The sequence below is a fragment of the Pezoporus flaviventris genome, unplaced genomic scaffold, assembly GCF_033815535.1.
Source record: "Pezoporus flaviventris isolate CSIRO_AGI_PZ_B2104156 unplaced genomic scaffold, CSIRO_AGI_Pfla_v1 ptg000066l, whole genome shotgun sequence".
NCBI classification, from domain to species: domain Eukaryota; kingdom Metazoa; phylum Chordata; class Aves; order Psittaciformes; family Psittacidae; genus Pezoporus; species Pezoporus flaviventris.
This window is the reverse complement of record NW_026892614.1, coordinates 19,862,138-19,883,044: the sequence shown is the minus strand read 5'-3', so window position 1 is coordinate 19,883,044 and position 20,907 is coordinate 19,862,138. Positions and strand designations below refer to the sequence as shown.

The window sequence follows — 20,907 nt, the reverse complement described above, 5'->3', positions numbered from 1 at the left end:
AAACCTGTAAAATTCTAATTCCTGGACATTTGCTGGTTTTAGCATAAGCAACTGGGATCAGGCAAAAGTATCAGCAAATTTAGCCTATTTTAACTGATCCCGTCCTTAATGCAGTATGAACTGTAGGAAAACTGTGATAACAGATCAAATCACTTTTGCTTTCCAAGTCTAAAATAATTTCTACAACTCGCAAGACACACAGGGAGAATGGATAGACGTGTTGCTGAACTGCTTTACTGCCCTGGGACACCCATGTGCACACACCACCCCCCACCAATTGGTCTAGTGGAAGGTGACCCTGTCTGTGCCAGGGAGCTAGATAATCTTTAAGGTCCCTTCCAACCCATACCATTCTTTGATTCTATACATGCAAGTCAGTCAGCCACTCCAGGTATACTTGCGAAAGGAAACACCACTGTAATATTAATGTTGGTACTAAATATGAAGGAGATGGAATAGGTTTCTAAGCCTTTTTTTTTTTTTGTGCCGTTTCTCCCATTTCTCCATATATTTTATGGAGAATCGAAAGAAATAATAGATCAATCAAAATACTTGGCACTTTCACAACACTTTTTAACTAAAGATGAGAAGACATTTTTCCAAAAGAAAGTAAATATAATTAATTCTGTCTTTCAGCAAAGGAGCTGAAGTACAAAGGATGGAAGACTTGTATTTTTTGAGAAACAGAACACCCATTTCCCTTTGAAATTAATGTAAGCTGCAGGCTTTCTGCTGCTCTAAAAACAAGACTGTATGTAACATTCCCTTCCTGTTCCCCAAGCCCAAACTCACAATGGCAACTTAAGTATTCCTTACTTGTGTAAAAAGCTAAGAACAAAAGTTGTGAGTCCATGTGGTAGCTAGTGAGCAAGGGAAAATGTCAGTGACATATACTTACTTTTTCTTTGCTTCGCTGTCCCCTGGGATTTGCCTTTTCTTTGGGGGTGGTGGTGGGGGCAACTCCTGTCTGGACTGTTTAACCACTACCTGTTCCTTCAATGGTGTTTCCACTGCAGTCTTCTGTGAAACTTGTGACATCCCTATGCTTCCTACAGCTTGAGTTACCTATACAAAATAATTCAGCAAAAGAATTCAATGCCATTTTTAAACACAAACTGCTTAGTTCCTTTTATTCCTCAATCATAAAAGCCCATTCATTCACTCCTACAAATGACCACACCTAGCTGTCATGAGGTACCTTCATCATAGACACATTTCAGAGAAAAAGTTCATTATTCACACCTTTTATGGATGGGAGCCAAGCATCAAAGTTCTCAGCTCACTAGAATTTCATGCTAGTCCAAGTGAACTAACATCAACAAAATAAGCATTATATCTGTTTTCTTTCATAATTGCTTGGTTCACAGAACCGAGATCCTTTGAGATCTAGTCTAAATTTTTAACTCATATACATACATAATACATATATTTTATACTATATATATACAATTCTGTATTTTATACTCTTACCCCATGAAATCAAGCCTAAATCCCAGAAAGAGCTGATACACAGTGGATTTAACCTAAAAAGTCACTCAGGTCAATAGAAAACCTCTTTAATGGGTTATAAAGTAAGTCCCAGGGCAATCAACCTGTAAATTCTAAGTATGTGTTTGATATTTAGGGGGAGTGAAAGGATGAAGACAGGATTTGGCACTCTCCAGTGCTTTGACTCAAACACAAGAACAAATTAAAGCCATGTGGCTGAAATGGATCTCTTCTCAGCCATTCACTCTACCCTAAGTGGATCATGAATCAGTTCCACAGTCTTCACCATATTAACATTTTAATATCAAAAAAAAGGGGACATATGAGTCATAAAACTGTTAAAATTCTCACAGAAGCCAATGGGAGTTCTGCCTAAACAAAAACATTACCAAGCACTCAAAATACTAAAATAAACATTTAACAATCCAGCTTGGCTATCATCATTACACATCAAACAAACAACTACTCTATTTTCAACAGATGAGAAATCATACTCACAGAGCATAAATGCTTGTATGACTCCCATTTATTTATCTATTCTGGGGTTTGGGTTTTGTCTTTGCTTTCTTTTAGTATCAGATTTAATCCAGTCCCAGCACTCTTACAATGTTTAAAGGCATTTGTATTGATTGATAATACATGGCAAGCCTGCTTTATTCATCAGAAAAATGAAGCTTAATCTGTGTGAGAAAGGAGTAATAGTACTAGTCAGGTTAACAACTTGGGGTTTCGAAGACCAAAAAACGCAGAGAGCTTTATCAGCAAATAAAGTCAGCCCCATGTGGAAGAGAAGACACCTACTTCTCTAGCCTGGTGCAAAGAACTTGCCTGGATAACTTTTCTGACAGTATCAATGAGATTTTCATACACACAGGTATCTAAACGAAAAAGTAATAAAGCCTTGTTAGGTACCTGGTTAGAGTAATCCTCTAGCTTCTGAACCAAACTGTCCCACCTCTGAGTTAGTTCTTCTTGATCCTGGTCAATTTTACTCGATGCTTGGCCATTCCCAAGGATTTGGGCCACATCCTGACCTAGTTCATTCAGCTGGTCTAGTGTTTGCCGTTTCATACCCATATCCTCTTTCAAAATCTGAAATTAAAAGAAAACATTAAAAGATGACATCAAGTATTATGCTGCCTCTTAGCTTTTAATTCCATGGTGGGGGCAGGGGAATACACTACCCTAGTCAGATTCATCATAGGTTTCAAAACAGTTCCCTTGTGTAACAAAACAGTAACAGACACTCTCAAAAAGAGCACATTGCTGAAACAGCTCCTGTAGCAATCAGCAGCATCTCTTAAGTCACAAATTATTACCTGTGTTACAAGGAACACTATTTAAAAAAAAAAAAAAAATCAAAACAAAACCAAAAAAACAACAAAAACAAAACCAAACACAAACAACAAACAAACAAAGCCCAAAAAAAACCCTGTCAAAAATCACAGATAGCTGTTCCAAACTTTGGCACAGCAACATGGAATAACCATGGAGTAAGCTGTACACATTATTTTTTTTTAAATTAAAGTGAAAGAATCTGGCAAGGAGAGAACACTGGCCTGACTTCCAAAGTGTTTGCATTCACAGCTCCTGCTGGGGTCAAACTAGTAATTTGCCATTCATTTAGTCTATGAGATCTGACAGGATAAAGCAGGACAGCAATACTCACCGCTAGTTTTCGAACATTCACACTCAGGTCTGTTTGATCTTTAAAGTTGCTTGTCTGGACCTTACTCAAAGCCTCTTCTTTCTCAGTTAACCAAGCTTTCAGTAAGCACTGCAGATCATAAGAAAAATGGCACAAGAAAACACCAAGTTTGTCAAACCATTATTGATAACTCCTTCTTTAAGATCTCTGCATGCAAAGCACAGTTCTGCAGTCTTTACATTTCACTTGGCATTCACAAAAATAGTACACTAAAGGGAGTAGAGGGGGGGAAATATCAGATCAGAGTACTAAATAATACTTTCCAGCAAAAGTATTTCAACAAAACCATTTCTCAATATATCAGAGTACACACACGCACACAAAGTTATTTATAGTAACCACATATCCAACATAAAGCTGATGTAGGACTTATATTACAGTTAAATATATCAAAATAGTATATACAATTTCCTCTGTTCTTCACCCTTCTTCCTCTGTGATTACAAACATTTTCTCACAGAAGCTACACCACTGATAACTCAGAGCTCTTAGTCTGGGCCATCAGTCAAAGACTCAGATATTAATTAGTCTAAATTTGTACTGTTTACTGATGGAATGACTGTAGCTTACTGTATCTACATCCAATTGCAAAATAACTTCAGCAAATACTATCCTTTAGCTGGAGTGGTTTGCTCTGCCTGGCACAAACTCAGGGGTCTTGAAGTTTTTCCACTTTTTTTCTCGGAAAGCCGTCCTGGGTCTCACTTCTCTTCAGTCACACAGCACTACTATGGGAACTCCAGCAATAACTGGCATCAGGTATCAGGAGGGATTTTATGCATTTTATGTTATGTTGCAACATACTGCTGCTGCTTCACAGCCACCTCCACAGAGTAGAACATTCAGCTCTCTATCCCACTCAGTTGCACAGCCACTGGCACACTAGTATGCCTCTGCCTTTAAGAAAATAAAATGATACAGAAAGGCAGACCTATTTGTTCTCTGAACAACACACTACAACACCCACTAGGCTTCTCAGTCTAGCTGCGCATTTTTGGCATCATCCCAGAACTGACTACAGCAACTTTTGGGCCAAAGGGTTAAGGCAGTTTACACTGCCAGTGTAAACCAATATGCAAAATGTACAGACAGCAAATATAATGGTGGTGGAAATGCCCTAAGGCTGTGAGAAACAAAACTGTAACATCACATACTCCCCGCAAAAATCACGCTGGTATTCCAGCCAACATATTTATGCATAAGAGGAGCTTAAAACCCTTCAATGTATTCAATTAATTTCTGCTAAATCAGCAGTCAAAGATAACTCTCCCTAGAAAACTAAAACATAATTATCCCAGTGCTAAGAAATATCTGGTACTGACTGAGGAATTTGTTTCCCGAGCAGTGAGAATTGTGTTGACTTGGCAATGTGGTTTCCAAAAATTTTCTAGGCAGCCACAAAAAGGCCTATGCGTCACTGCTGCTCATCTCTCCATCTGGTTGGACAAAATGGAAAATGATAGTACCTAAATGTTTTAGCTACTTTTGTGTTAAAGTGTTTGTATTAAAGGTTTACATTAGCTTCAAATTGCAATTTTTGTAGCTCATTTGATAATTCTCAAGGACAAAGAACTGTAATTCATACCTGTTAGCAATAAATGCACTGTTCATAGCTGAAGAACAAATGCAAACATAGGCTGATCTAAGCCACCTAAAATAAACTATTTCCTCATTACTTGTTATCTGAGATTCTACATTAAACACAGATTAATTTTTTTTCACTTCTATATTAATTACATCCAAATTAAAAAAAGATGAACACAAAGCAGCTCCAACAGCAGATGAGACTCTACTGCAGTGTAATATTCAGAGTGGACGGAAGCGTGTTCACATAGGGTCATCAAAACTGAGAGCACAAACTGAGAGCACAAACTGAGAGGAACTGTCTGTATCTTGACATATGGAGCAAAGATTTTTCAGGAATACTTATTTCTCAACTCAGAGACTTATCTTGCCCAACAGTTGCCAGAAAATGTTAGCACACAATTTTCTGTATGTATGTACACAGATGCCAATACAGAATTTTAAAGAAATACATATAAATAATTACTTGGCATTATAAAAACAAGAATCTGAATCTCAGATCCATATCAAAAACAAGGTCACATCAGCTGCAAATTCAGCTTATCAATATACTGCAAATAGATATGGAAGGGGTCAGGCAGAAACACGCAACCCCAAAAATGCAGACAAAACAACCTTGTCAAGGAAACCAGGCTGCAACTGACAGCAACAGCTGTATCAGCATTGTTCTACTTCTTTCAAATTTCTAAACGATCTGTGTATACTGAAGAGTTTAAACAGCTTACAGTGATAAATCCCATCATTTAAGAAAATAAAACTATTTAAGTAAAACCTTCAAAGGAGAAGCCATCAAATATTTTAAGCTGAGACACAAAACAAGCTCTCATACTAGGCATGCAAACCTAATGCATGCAGTTTCGTTACCGTATTTTTTTATGCCAACAGTTAGTGTTTGAGCAGTATATATTTAATATATACATGTAAAATGTGTGATACCAAGGCAGAAAACTCACAATGCTGTCTTCTTCAGAATTCAACTGTTTGTCTAAACTCAGCAAGAATAGATGAGCTCCATGTTTCACTATATTGACCAAGTGTTTTATGTTACTGAATTGGAAAACAGCATATATTTATTAATTGATTGCACAACTGTGTACATGTATCCACACTGGAAGCATATATACCTTAATTAGGAAAATTTCTGTAATTACCAAACCACCAAACACTTAGTGATTCACTGTCTTTTCGCTGTCATGGATAATCCCACTTCTTGTCCATCTTGCAAGCTTCCTTGGAAATTATTTTATAAGGAGCTCTGAACTTTCAAACTTAAACTTCAGAAAATACTCCTCTTGCACTGCACAGCTACTCTACTCCTCAAGAAACACTGGGAGCCCAAACACTGACACAAAAACCTAGTTTTTCAAGGGTTTGTTCTGAGAGCTGTTAAAGCCTACTAAAGGGGCTTCTGTTTTTTTTTGGTTGGTTGGTTTTGCCCACCACAAATCAATGAGTCGCTCTGGGTAACTAAAATGCTCCTAACCTGCTCTTCCAGCAGCTCCTGCCACAAAAGCTGAATTTCTTGCAACTTGACCCGTCGTTCTTCAGTCCAACGACATACAGCTGTCCACCGTTCACCAAGCCTCTACAAAAGAAGAAACTCAAACACTCATAAGTCTCACAAGAAAACCCAAACCCAAGATATTCAAAAGCATAATTTCTACTTCACAGTAACCTCTTTCTACATTATAACCACCTCCTTGCCAGTAATCACCATCGTTGTATTGCAGAAAGCCGGACATTAAAACTTTCAAGGGCATTCAACTTTGGTCTTCTCTCTGCTCTTGTTGAAGTCAGTGAGCTATATGATTGACTTCAAAAGGAGCCAGCAAAGTAGCATGAATTTTGTTTCAACAAATACTGTTTCACACTCCCTATACTTCAGGTTACAGTCTAACTTCTGACCAAAACAGAAAAATACTTCAAATGGCACTCCCTAGCTAAATTGTGCTCATGCCTTTAAATATATTTCCCCAACAGATTTTAACTTCCACCTGAAAATTAAAGAGTTGTACTGTGCATTTTCCCATTTTTATGAAACTGCTGAAAGGATCCACTATACAACCACCCAGGTCAGTGGGAACACAAACAGTGTGACTCATCAGTAATTAAGCTGAAAGTCACCACAGCGCTTCTGCGAGTTCTACCATAAGCAAATTTAAAAATTATTTAGGTTAAGATCACTTTAAAAAATATTAAATTACTTTTCTAGAATAAACAGTCTTCGAATAGAAAACCTTTGAATACAGTCACATGCAAAAGTTTTAAGTGCCTGCTAGTAGATTTTAAAAAAGAGAGCTCCAACATTTTACCTGCAATTGTTCCTCCAGAACAGCTGTTGCACTTTCCCCACTGCTTTCATCGACAATGACAACCATGTGCGTTAGGGAGTTTACCTTCACCTGTTCTGTCTCTAGGTCACTCTGCAGGCTCTAGAAGAACAAATTGGAGATTACCAACTTTGATTACATTTGCCAGTCTGCTGTTTTGGCCACAGTGACTAAAACAACTGCTGTAGCAAAGTACTTGAGATTCAACAGTTAGGCAGATTTTACCACTGGGAATCACTTCACAGTTTAAATAAATGTAAGCAAAAGACTGCTAGAAGCGCACTCAAAACAATCCTGTTAAAATGCCGGAAAACACAAAGGAGTGCTTTAAGCTGCATGCACCATACTTGACTAGAAGAATCATATGACAACTGCATTGACTTTCTATACATCTATTATTATAGGTAAGAGAGCTTAAGTGTTTCTATAAAAAGAAATGTTATTCTAATGTAAAAAACCGTAATAATTATATAGAATAATTATTCTATTATTCTTAATAAGCAAATACCATAGGGCATGTCAAACAAGGAAAAATCACTAAGAACATTTGTCTTTTAATAGTTGACAATCTAATTCTCAAAGTATCAACAGTGCTGTAATCGATCATGATGTTCAAAAAGAATAATTGAAAACTGCAGAAAGCATGCAGTTCTAATGAGTTTTAAATCACTTGTAGATTTAAGTATTCATACAACTTCTAGAAGAATAGATTCCATTGTTAAAGCCAACATCCGAAATATCTCTGCAAGATCAATATACTTTTACAGTACTGTAAATATCACTTTTCATCCCAGAATATCCTAAGTTATTCCATGAACAACACACCTCAAACTCCCCAGACTTTGAAGACAGAGGAAAGAATGCAAATGTAGCACAGGAAATTATACAGACTAAAAATACTCCACAGTTATTGCCCTGTGAGATATGTCCCACGCTGGGAAGAAGGTCAAACCTCAGCAGTGATTACAAAAACCAAAGCTTCAACCATGACAAGCCTCAAAAGGCCATCTTTCTCCTTAAAAAAAAAAAACAAACAAAAAAACAAACAAAAAAAACCACTGCAGGCTAGAAAGGCTGAACACCCATTTGGAAACTCAATTAAGAGACAAACCACTTCAAAAACTTTGTGCCACATCAGAGAGCAGTCTATGGATCACCTGAGGATGCAATCCCTGCAAAAGCAGGGACTGGAATCAGACCTGGGAGGTCCTTCCTGATAGTTTTAACTCCTGTATTATTTTCATGTGCAAGTCTTCAGCATGCTTTAGCAACGCTTGCTGGTCCTTAAAGGCAAGTTTGTCCACAGTATATCTTATACTGTCCCTCACGCCAACAATTTACCTGGAGAGGCCTCGCTTCCTGCTCAAAGTGAGAGCAATGGTTTGCTTTACGGATTTTGCTTCCTACAAGAAGTAGGAAGATAACAGTTTTTGCTATAGTCATCTGTGCTCAAGTATTAAGAAAGCACTTCCAGAAACTTCCAATTACTTTCTACTCCATCATCATCCTTCTCCAAACATCAAATGCAGCCTCACAGCCAGATATCACTACTGACGCAATCAAGTTTATCAGCTAAGGAACCCACCACTGTACATCTTTCAAATACTTCTCCCGTATGTATTACTTAACAGGCAAAAAGGTTTACTTTATGTTCTTCCAGCTGTTTCTGAAGTGACTCCAAATCTTCTGTTAAGAGCTGAGTTTCCATCTTCTGAATGCGTTCTTCTGTCACTGTCAGCCAGTCAGACAACTGCTGCAACTGCTGCTTCTGGAGTTCCATCAGCATGTCATGCAGGCTGCAGGGGGAAGCGTAGGCAGAGTTACTTCAGAAATAGTTTTCCCAAGGGAAAAGACCAAGTTCTAGCTCCTATAGGAAAGGCACAAGGCCATTCATAAACCAGTTAGCTATCATCCAATAAAATGCTCCCCACTAAGCTAAGGAACACAGCTAAGTATCCTTTCTCAACAAAAAGCTAGTGAACTATGCCATTTATATCAGGGATTCCTCATTGCAACAGAAGAGCCTGTGCTGAGGGTTGCAACAAAATGCAGTTTCTTCCTTGACATGCAGCTCATCGCTTCATAAACCGCAGGCTGTAAAAATTCTTCTAAGTGCTTTTTGATTGTGTAAAACACACATAGCTATCCATGTCTCCTCTATGCTTTACTGAGGAACTTAAACTACTGAAACAATATTAAACACATGTTTACGTAACTACTATATATAGATACCAGACATATAGTCTGGCATATTTACATAACAGTCACAAAATACTTTTATATAAGAATAAAAACCCAGTTACAATAATTTCTTTTATTTCACCTTGGGAAGTATGAAAAATGTGGATTTCATGTCACAAACCAGAGGTTGGTCCTGCAGCTCTAGGTAAGGTTACGGCCATGACTCACCGGGATTGCCTGTCCATGCTCTCCACCCTGAGCTCCTCCCAGCGGGAGTTCAGCAGCAGCATTTGCTCCTGGATCTCAAACTCCTCTTCGGGCGACAGATTTCCCTGGGCCACCAGTTGGTTTCCAGCCTGCAGAACATTGCCCACGCTGCTCTGGTGCGCAGTAAGTTCCATCATAAAACCCTGGAAATGGTACGACCAGACATGTCACCAAGATGTATGAGCTTCTAAGGGAGTTTATGAATTTCTAAATGCCCTAATAAATTGTCACATTTGAAATAGTGCTACAGAATGAGCTGGCATCATCAAATACATAAGCATGGCAGACCTCTTCCTCTCTATGACAGAAGATTCTCAATGAGCTACAAAAGTTCTGGAGTCACTAAAATAGAGATAATTGAAGCAAAAAAGCTGACTACCTTGGAGAAAAAGCCATTTGTAAGAAGAGAGCCTTTGAAGAAATGCACCAAGAAAATAAAACAAACTTACATATGGCCAACAGAACATAAAACAAGACCTGAAATATATCATAGGAAAGCATAGCTATCCCTATGAGTTAACAACATTAAAGATTCACATATTTACTATAAACCCAGAACACCTCTTCCTTTGGATCATGGATTTAAAACTGTAGCACAAGGCAAAAAAAAAAAAAACAACAAAAAAAAACCATAAAAATTAAAATCCTCATATTGATTAGCATTCAGATGTTAAATTCAACTGTACACAGTAAGCTGACACAGGATAAAACTAAAGCATCTAACATGACACTTCAAACTTTTAGCACCATTAGAACATTTGTTCAGACTTGGAACAAAATCAAAACAAAATAATTTGGAAACCAGAATAATTTGGAAGCAACAGCGTATATTTCTGAAATAAACTATCCTAAATGGACAGGGAGACCACTGAATTAAATTGATGTGATTATCATTTTCAACACTGCCCTCATTTAACATAAGGCTGACCAGGCTTTTTAGTAGTTGGCAGTAGAGAAGCATGAATCAGACTGGATCAGACTGTCTCTCTATTACAGACACCAGTGAGCCAGCCACTGAAAGCTGATAAATACACTGAAGTTTTAAAGCATGTTTCACTGTAAGTTACCTTAAAACCTTTTTAGGAAATAAATCTTCTACTACACTTTCAAGAAGCTATTATTTGTAAACAACAAAATCCTCAAGCCTCCCCCCCCAAAAAAAGAAGAAACCCACAATGAAAAACAACACCAAAACACACCTGAACAAGAAAACCCACACCACATTCAGTTAGAGGTGCATTTAATTTAGAAAAAGATGGAAGAAACAGCACACATCCAAAACCCAATGAATTTTCATGAGAAGCTTACTTCATGAGTGGAAAATTGCTCTTTGACTTCCTCAACATCACCAGATATTTCCTCCTGTTCCCGAAATGCATCCTCAGCTGACAGTAACCATGTAAGAACTTCTTCCAGAGCAACTTGGTAACTATCCAGGTCCATATCCACCTCTGTCACTGTGCTGGGAGTCTCTGCTCTAGAGCTGCCCTGCTCCTCTTCAAGTGCTACAGCCTAGACAGCAAGAGAAGAGTGATGTCTCAGAAGTGCATAGAAGATGCCTTCCCAAATCATACTAAAACCAGAACATAAGATCCCTTTTAATCCTTCACATCATGTTAAATGGATACATTTTAATGAGAAGGGCCACAGTCACCACTAATGAATGGATCCCACACCCAAAACCCCATAACTACCACTACCACCACAAGTCCTGTGGCAAAAATCAGTTACTTGGGCCACCTTCCCCACCTTGCTAAGAGAAATAAGAAAGAGAAGCAGATGAAAAAGCATAACAAAAACACAACTTCATACCTCAACACACAGGATTTTGTAAATGATTCAGAAAAGAAGAAAAAGGAAGAACAACTGAAGTTAAATCACAAAGATGCTATGATTTTTCATATTTTCCCAACTGTGATCCTGCCTTCTCCAGACAAAGCCTGAACAGCAGCTAAAATTACAACTCACGAAAAGTCAGACAAACTTTGATGACAAACACACCCGTTGCATGTTGAACTCTCCATCCTCACATTCCTGCTTATATCTCCTTGGAAGAGTCTCCACCTCCCGGATGTCTTCCATAGTGACTTGCTTAGGAAGGACCTCAAACAAAGAGGTTAAGTACATAATAATAGACTTTTTGTCTGGAAGTTGTACAGCAACATCTGCATCAAAAAGATACAATTGGGGAGAGATAAATGAAAATGCTACTTTTCTAAACTGTTACCTAGAATAGCAAGATTTTATATGTAGTGTAAATCACAGGCTCTTGTTTTAAGTAGCCTTTAGTCAGCTTTAACTTAAAGGCCATGTTTGACATGATGAAGTCGGTATGAAGGAGTTTAAAGAGGAGCCATAAAAGTTTCCTGATAAGCATTCCTATCCTCTAAGTACTTATAGCTCTAGCAGCTACTGCTATTCATGTACATATAAAGAACAAAAGATCATGAGCTCTTAAGATATTCCATTCTAATGTTCTACTTCCTCTCAAGAAGCAGAGACCCTTGCACAATAGAACTCTTATTTAAAATAAAACAAAGCCAGGGCACCACCTTCACCTTCTGTATACTGTCTCTGAATGGTAAGTCAATCTGAACCCCCACATTCAAGAGGCTGAAGCATACACACACAGACGTACCCTTACCCTACAAATTACACTCTTTTAAACCGCAGTTTAAGGACTTGAAAGAAAATATCACTGCATAAAACTGTTAGAATTTGTATTCATAGTAAATGTCAATACAAGAAATTTCTTTCAAGGGAAAGAAAAACCTTCTAGTTAAGTAAAATAACCATATCCCACCTTCAGGATCCAATAGTTTCTCAATTCCTAAGTGGTTCTTGGCTAAGCTGAAAGCATGTTCCAGTCTCTCAACTGGGGACATCTTTGTAACTTTATCCCAGCTGAAAAGCTCAGGTCTAAAAGAAAAAAGCAAGCAGGAAATAGTAAATTCTATCTGAAGAAAAAAATTCCATACCATGCAGAATATGAAGTTATGGATATGAAGGTAGCTGACCAAGTAATTTAATGATAAACATACATATAAAAAAATAAACAGAAGTGCACATACACAAATGCATAAACACAAATATGTGCTTTCTTTTTATTGGTGACAAACTGTTAAGCAGAAATCAATTAACTGACTGCATGTCCACCACAACATCAACCTTTCATTCCACGTATTCTATAAATACACTCATCAACTGCAACAGGACATTAAATATTACTACTAGAAAATTACCAAACTCTGCTTAAGATTTATTCCGGAACCATTTTTTTTTCAACTGTTTTTTTCCCAGCATTACTGTTCGTATATGCTTTCTGCATCAGGCTCTGCTGGATAATCAAGAGTCACTGCTCCTGGAGAGTCTCATTCCAAACTTGTGATGTAGCTCAGTGACCACCCCAGACCATCACAGCTAGGAGCAGCAGCAGTCTCCACTCATGCTCACTCACCCTTCCCATGGCCTTTTTCCCCTCATTAAAAAACACCCCATTACAAGTGCTTATGAGAGTCATAATGCAAACCAGGCTGAGGAGCTGATCGATTTATAATGCCAGCAGCCTTCATCTCACAGCAGCATTACCCAAACCGAATCTCCAGTCCAGCTATGTGCCCAATTGTTCTGGCAGGTCTCAGGGGCAAAGAGCAGAGCATGAAGCAGGAAACAGGGCCACCAAACAGAGCTCCCTCCTAATGGTACCTACACCAAAAGGGCACAATCAGCCCAGTACTACAGCAGCACAGATGCAATTAAAATATTTCCTTTCCTCTGTAATAGTGGCTTCTCATTAAAACAGTGCTATCAATTCTGTATTTTACAGAACTTGGGGAGGAAGAGATAGGCTTGCCTTTAATTCTTTTAATACTTAATTCAGTTGTAAGTTGACCTGAGAGTATCGCTTTAACATCTGTCAAGTCACTATGCTTTGTGAAACTGCAGCAAAGCCATAAGCTGGCAAGGTCTGAGAAGCAAAAAGCCAGCAGAAGGTAGGGTGAACATGGAAAAGAGAAGCACATTGTAGTAAGTGTATTGTACATGTGCTACCTGCACACTGACATAGAAACACAAATTTTAATGAAATACAATCTAGTTATTTACCTATGAGCAAGAAAATCATATCATAGAGCAGCATTCAATTCAAAGAGGACCTAAGCTAATATTAGGAAATTAAAGAGACCAGCACAGTAAAATGTTAAATGCCCTGTTACCTCATATAATTTTATGAAGTACAGCAAGTGTTTCTAAGTTACTAGATATTATCGCCAAGAGGTAACACGGCTAACAATTGTTGACAGATACATAAGGAGGAAAGCAAACTACTAAACCTCTTAATGGGATCCACAAAAATTCTCCTATATAAAGTGTTACATTAAGCTAAATTAAAAAAAGCAATACTGAAAATGCCCTTAGGCAGGGAAACACTACTGTCTGGGCAAGCTAAACAGCTTTGTTGTCCTTCTGCAGCCTGCCCCAATCCCCTTGCTCTTTGCAAGTGCCGTTTAAAGCTTCTCTGTCAAAGCTGACCTAAATTTAAACCCAGCTCAAGATTTCTCAGAACTGCAGGGGAACTGGTGCCTTCCTGGCTAAAGGGCTGGTGCCCTGGGACAGAAAAGCTGAATTCTGATATGCAGCTGCCAGGCCTCCAGGAAGAGGGAATAAAAGGCTCAGAGATCAGCAGAGCCAGGTAACCAAAAAATTTTGGGAAGCCAGAGGAAAGCACAGTTACTCAAGCTACAGTTTTCAGCAGAGGCTTTTGCTACTTAACAGTGCTCTGAAAAAGGGGCAGAGCTCACAGACTTCAGATCCCACAAAGCCCAAGAATATAGACACAACACATTAAGGATAACAAACAACTTGAAAGCAATTTTGCTACCTCTCTCTGCTTCTGCTAGGTCTCACTTGTGTCTAAAGCTGGCACTGTCTCCATCACAAAGCTTCACATGTTCAGCAGCAGAGCTATGCATCCACAAGCAATTATGCAGGTATGAAAGCCATCAGTAGAGCCCACATCATCCAGAGAAGGAACTTGTTAATACTTCTGAAACTCCACTGAGTTTCTGCTAGTATTGCTCTGCCTTTGCAGAGCAGTCCTTCCAAACTTTCAGGAGGCCTCAGCATGGTGCAGGCACAACCTATGCTTCCATGAAAACTAAACATAAGCCAGCACTGGTCTGCAAGGGACACAGGTATGTCAAGGCAAACACATCCTGAAGCCTGCGAGCCTGTGACAGAAACTATTGTTTCAGCCAGCGCAGGCCAGATGGTCACTTGAGAGCAGAGAACATTAGGCTCAAAACCAGCACATGCTTTTGCCAACACTTTGTATCTGCTGGGTATAAAAATTCTGGGTATTAAGCATCTGCCATGCCAGATACCTGGTGGCCAGGAGGTCTGGATAAATTCTAGAAATTACCATACCATTACCATGTTAAAATGGTTATTTATGGTTTAGAACAGTCATCCCATGCAAAGCAATGAGCTGAGTTCATCTCAGGTAAGCTGGGTGAGAATGGATTGCTCAGAGGTAGATCTCAAAGAAAAGCTTTAAAAAAAGAAAGCAAGAATATGGCATGAAAGTTTCATAGGGATCTGTAAGGATGATTTCTTTAAACTACTGAAGAGTTCTCCAAAAATCAGAAAGAACACAAAAGATCTATGCATAGAAGCTTTAACAATATTCCTTATAAAGTGTAATGAACAAACTAATGAATACTCTACAGCTACCCAAAGTATTGTATTACCTTTTGATTCTTTTGCTCAACAGTTCTCCTGAAAGAGCTGCATATATTGTCTTTCAAGCCAGGTATATTCAAAAACTAAGAAAAGCTACAGAGGCTGACTTATTCCTTCCTTTTGAAGCTTCTGTATCTTTCTACTAAAATGATATGGCAAACTCTGCCTGAAGAAATATTCCCTTTTGGGGGAATTGGAGGAGAGAGAGCAGGAGGAAGGAAAAGTACAGGGGAAGAAGGTGGTCAACCCCCCCTGCAGAGGCCCGTTCAGCACATTCACTGTGTAATGCATACTAAGTGGGATGTAAATCCACCTCAATTAGCAAATGTGCATGCATGTAGAGGAACTGAGAGAGTTACACTGCTGCCTTGCCTCCAGTCTTTGCAAGGCTCTGGTAATATCAGTCTACTGTTATTATTACCACAAAAAAACAAAAAACAAAACAAACAATGAATCAGTGAAGCAAACACTGAAATAGAAGCTGTCGAATGCTCAAGCATGAAGACATGGGGAAAAAGCTGCTTACTTTTCTAGGTCTAAGATAAAATGTTTGCTACTTACTTGTGTCTGTGGATGACAGCATTAAAGGCAAGTCCATCTGCCCAGCTTGTTGTGAAGTTCAGAACATTGACCTGACTGTAAGGTCTCGTGGACTGCCGAACCCAGCTCAGCAGGATCTTCTCGCTGTTGGTCTGCTGCAAATCTGACATGATGTTCTTCATGACATCCTTCACCTGCAAGAAAGCAGCAACTACACCTTACAGCCATGTTCTCCACTTCCCTGCTTACAAAACCTTTTAACCAAGCTATTCACAAATCATGAAACCATCTTTCCTATGAAAAGCTATGAATCTAACTCCTCACATGAAATCTAGGAATAGGAGTCTCCACACCATCTGCGCCCTCTACCGATTACAAGAACCAGCAATGCTTCATGCAATAATGACACATTACTCTTAGGTTATAATCCTCCCCTGTGCTGCCTACACTAAGCTTGACGTATAGTATTTCTCACTGTCTCGTGCTGCAGTTCCATCAGCAAGCAACCCCCAAAAATACAGTTTGCAGAGGTTTTCTGTAAGATGAGGCTATCTGCTCAGCTAACAAAAGTACTTTGCTGTTTGGGTACTATTCATAAGCATCTGCCAAATCCCCTTCAAGTCAATTCAATGATCATCCCAGGTACCTGGATAAACCATGATCAAAATTCAACCTCTAAGACTGAATAACAAACCTATAAAGCAGCATGTAAGATGCAAGTCCAACACAGCTACCTAGATAATAAAACACTGGTTAACAGAAGCACATAAAAGCCTTGAGGAAGGAATATAAATACAACGCTTCAGCCTGAAAACCCTCTCTGTAATTAAACACCAGCAGGAACTAAATTGAGAGGCTGAGTACAACTGAGCACACACGAGAATACGTATCACAAGAGGCAGCCAATAGACAGAGATCAGAAACCAAACACTGGCCTGCCTTTATTTACCAGCCTAAAATAGAAGCAGTATTTTCTGCCATCAGAACCCTAGGAAGGTTCGTTAGAATCCCAGCAGATCAAAGTGCACGATTCCTGGAAAGGAAGACATCTCCCAGCAGCCTCTCACCTGCCAGTGCAAGATAATGCTCCAGAGCAGCCCCAGTGTCAGCTTGTGATTTCCATCAACGATGTCAGTTCCTCCTATATTCACCAACTCCACCTGGAGAGGTCAGATCAACTCTATATTAAACACTGTTATCACAGATTCAAGTCACAACCCCATCCGATATTCCTGGCTGTCCTGCCACGCATTATCAAGTGCTCTTAAATAAGAAGTACTTTGAAAGAGGGAACTGAAAAGGACAAAAGTACTATCTATTTGAATTTGTCATAAGAACCACTTAAACAACATGACAAGATAACACCAAAGAAGATACTTCATTGGAAGAGTTTTATCCTCTCTTCTAATATACAGATGCATACCAGCATTCAAAAACGATCAGCAGAAATGCAAACACGAAGGATCTGATGTTAAAGAAAAAACAAAACCAAAAACAGTTAAGCAGTCCTGCTCCTAGACACACTCAGAGATATTATAGAACCATGAAAACTCTGCAGTTAAGAATGGGCTTTTCCTTTGCATGAACCAGCGTCCAAATGGGACAAGTTTATGCAAGGAGATCAAAAGTTCAAGGGAAAAAATAAATTTTCAAGCTTCCTATTGGCATAGGAACCCACACAGACTTGGTGATGATCTAATTGATCATTAAAAACATATAAACACAGAGATACAAGGAAATTACTTTAGTAAGTGAGAGAAGAGGCTACCTGCTCCTGCATCAGGTACTCGGCTCCCAGAAGCAAAGCTTAGAAACACTACCACACTATTCACTTAGTGCTACTTTAGAGTCTAAACCGAATTGGGGCATCAGGTTTCCATTCAGCCAACACAGAAAAAACAGCACTAACTCTAAAGCACATTTTGGAAGAGTCAGCAGCAGCACACTGCACTAGTTACCTCCATGCCCCTGCAAACCCAGCTAGGGACAGCTGCCTACAACAGAAGACGTATATACACCCAGGGAGGTAGCTACATGTATAGCAGATGCTGTGACACACTCCCACACAAGGCAGATGGTCAGGCTTCGTTCTTGTAAACAGCCTGGAGCCAGGAGCATCTCCAGTCCCAGAGGCAAAGAACACATGCATTTCACTTTGATAGGAAAGCTTTTTTCTTCCTTTCTCATCCGTTTCAAAACTGTTATCCACAGTGCCTACCAGGAACACCTCTCAGCTTACACCAAGAACTGTATCTGTACATCACTTGGGATGAGAACTAGTCATAGGGACAAAACCTGCACCAAGGAGGTGGCAAGCAATTAAACAATAGAGACAGTCACAGGATCAGTCACAGAGAGAGCCCACATTCTGGCTTTCAGTGAATGTAGCGTACAATGATGGAATAGACAAGAATAAAATTTCATTTTGTTCTAGAGGATATTGCTGACACATACAGGTATAACGGTATTCCATGCATGTTTTTTCCTCTTATCACACACTCACAAACAAGCAGCTTAAGTTCTGCAAAATGTGCTTGTAACCTCAATTCCTTCTCAGATACCATCTTGACTATTTCAGCTCCTTATAGGTCTCTTGGTTAGGAGAATCAAATTAAAACTGTGTTGCAAAATTAACATAGAACCACAAACTATACTTTGACATACTACTGAAGCTTGTGGATTTGTGGATTGTCCCCTCCCAATCTTACAGCAATACTCTTTGCAAGTACTGGACACGTATTCTAAGAAAACTGTAAGGTAAACTGGCAAAAACAGGACAAAAGAATCACCATTGCAGATCATTAAACAACACACTGGAAAGCACTCTAGAACACAAGGAGCAGAAAGCAAGACCACGATTAAAGGTCAAGGGCACAAAAAAATCAAATAATTCCATCACAAAAGCTTTTTTCATCTGTAATAGAAGAAAAACACTCCTAAGAATGAGTAGCAAAATGCCAAATTACTTAGAACCATTCTGCTCATCTGATGGATGAGGTTCACAGAATCACTTGAACATCTACACCCTAGGCTTGTCTGATCCTTGCGATATATATTTAAATACTTTTAATAAATTGTTTCACAAATTATTAATATTGTATAGCCCACAAACGCTCAGGCAACAGAATATAACTACTTTTCAGCGGATGCCTTTTCCCTTCATATTAACACACACACACTTTCTAATGAAGTTAAGCAGGAGGTATAAATCACATACGTGACCTTAGCAACCTTCAGCTAACACCATCTGTTTACATCTAGAAACCCAGATCCTGCCAGCTTAAGGAAAAACTAATTAATAACTGTAACTTGATTTTATTTCATTTATTATTTTCATAAAATCAGTCAACTGCAAGCTGGAAAGACTCATTATTTATCCTTAGAAAAAAGTTAGTCAACATTTACAGTGCCTCAAAGAAGAAAAAACCAAACAACCCACCACTAACTTTGCTGCTTTCTAGAATTATCACACTAGTCCACCAACAAGGAGGGGAAATTGCAGTATTATACAGCGTGCTCATATCACTCTTCAATCAGCAATTTACACACACATGTCAATCCCTTTTTGCATTTGATGTATTTTACTGCCAGAATGTTCTTACTAAGTTACTTTAGTGCCCTGACATTTGCAAATAAAAATTCTACCTAGAGAGAACACGCTTATCAGGAGCTGTTTTTCAGGGGAAAAACAGAATCACTTTACTACAGCACTACTGGCTTCCAGGCAGCAAAAACATCTACAAGAAGTAGAACAATTTTTGTTTTTCAAGGATTGCGGTTTGCTTGCTTGTTTGTTCTTCTGATCAGGTTCCAAAACTCCAAATTAGAAACACAGATTTGACACAAAGCTGGCAGATTTCAATGGAAAGATCCTCCTGGATTCTGAGTGCAGGACACAGAACCTGTCAGACCCTCACACGCTTTTGCACAAGTTATACATCATCACTTGAAATCAGTTTTTTGTCCTGCTAGGTTCATGCCTAGCAGAGCTTCCAGTCATATCTCAACAAAATACAGTTTAGTTAACACCATTAGTAAGTTAGCATTTCAAGATTTCACAAAACTGTCAGACATCCAAATTCTACATCGAATGAAGAAAACCAAGACCAGTTTACCCACCTCACTGAATTCTCATTTTAGCTACCAAAAATCTTTATTCTCTTAATTCTGAATTTTACATGCAGGAATAAATTAAAGGGTCTAACAATAAAGTTGTGGAAAAAAATGCTCACATTGTTCTGATGCAAGACTTGCAGTACTCGGTTGACGTTATTTAAGGCATGTACTCGTGTGGAACCTCGTTCTTTAGGCTGAAAATAAAAATTACAATCTGTTAATATCTGAATTAACTTGACAGGCCAAAGAAAACGACAGACCAAACAGGAAATTTGTCTTGATTTTCCTCAAGAGTTTTATTTGTATTTTCTTTAGGTAGGAACAAAAATCCTAACAAGATCATCCACAAAAGTATAGAAATTAAAAACGGTCAGAACACTATTCATAAATTCAAGGCACAGGACAAGCCTTGGATTCAAAATGTGTTTACATTCATTTTCAATAAGTCCATCCAGAGTTTTTATTCCCAGCATCTGCAGAATTATCAACTGGCAACACAACAGCAAAGTGGGAGTTCCTGGGGAAAATCTGCGGGGTTTGAACGCTTGCCAGAGTAGTTGAAATTTTTTGGCTCCCAAGAGGGAACAAGCAGCAATTTGTTTTTCTGGCACCAAAAGGCAGCTAAATCTTTGCATACTGAGAAGGAGTTACGCTTCCTGACTTTCCCTTCCTTTTATTACCAGGAAAAAAAAAAACAAACCACACTGCAACTCCTGACAATACCCGCCACTCCATTTGCTTTTAATCACCTCAATTTAACTCCTGTGGCAGAAAATGACCATGCAAGAGCACAGAGCTGAACTTGGACCATGGTAATCATCAAAATGAGAAACCAAAAAAATCCTGTTGCCTTCAGTATGCTTCAAATCAGACCACAAATCATTAGTACTAGTGAAATGCACCTGTTTGAAAAAACAAAGTAAGCTTGCAAGGTTAAATTTTAAATGGCTGAAG

General features: G+C 38.8%; 1 protein-coding gene across 3 annotated transcripts in view; it reads right to left on the bottom strand.

Moving 5' to 3' along the window:
• Positions 1-20,907, bottom strand: part of UTRN (utrophin) — a 369,745-nt gene that overhangs the window by 276,999 nt on the left and 71,839 nt on the right. For all 3 annotated transcript variants that reach the window (XM_061471431.1, XM_061471432.1, XM_061471430.1), the window contains exons 4-16: positions 20,070-20,147; positions 16,905-16,997; positions 15,859-16,031; positions 12,362-12,477; positions 11,560-11,723; positions 10,867-11,070; positions 9,520-9,701; positions 8,756-8,906; positions 7,093-7,212; positions 6,264-6,365; positions 3,158-3,265; positions 2,401-2,580; positions 899-1,065 (exon numbers count right to left, since the gene is read on the bottom strand). In XM_061471431.1, the coding sequence (XP_061327415.1) occupies positions 899-1,065; positions 2,401-2,580; positions 3,158-3,265; positions 6,264-6,365; positions 7,093-7,212; positions 8,756-8,906; positions 9,520-9,701; positions 10,867-11,070; positions 11,560-11,723; positions 12,362-12,477; positions 15,859-16,031; positions 16,905-16,997; positions 20,070-20,147 (1,838 nt within the window). The remainder of the gene's footprint in view (positions 1-898; positions 1,066-2,400; positions 2,581-3,157; positions 3,266-6,263; positions 6,366-7,092; positions 7,213-8,755; positions 8,907-9,519; positions 9,702-10,866; positions 11,071-11,559; positions 11,724-12,361; positions 12,478-15,858; positions 16,032-16,904; positions 16,998-20,069; positions 20,148-20,907) is intronic.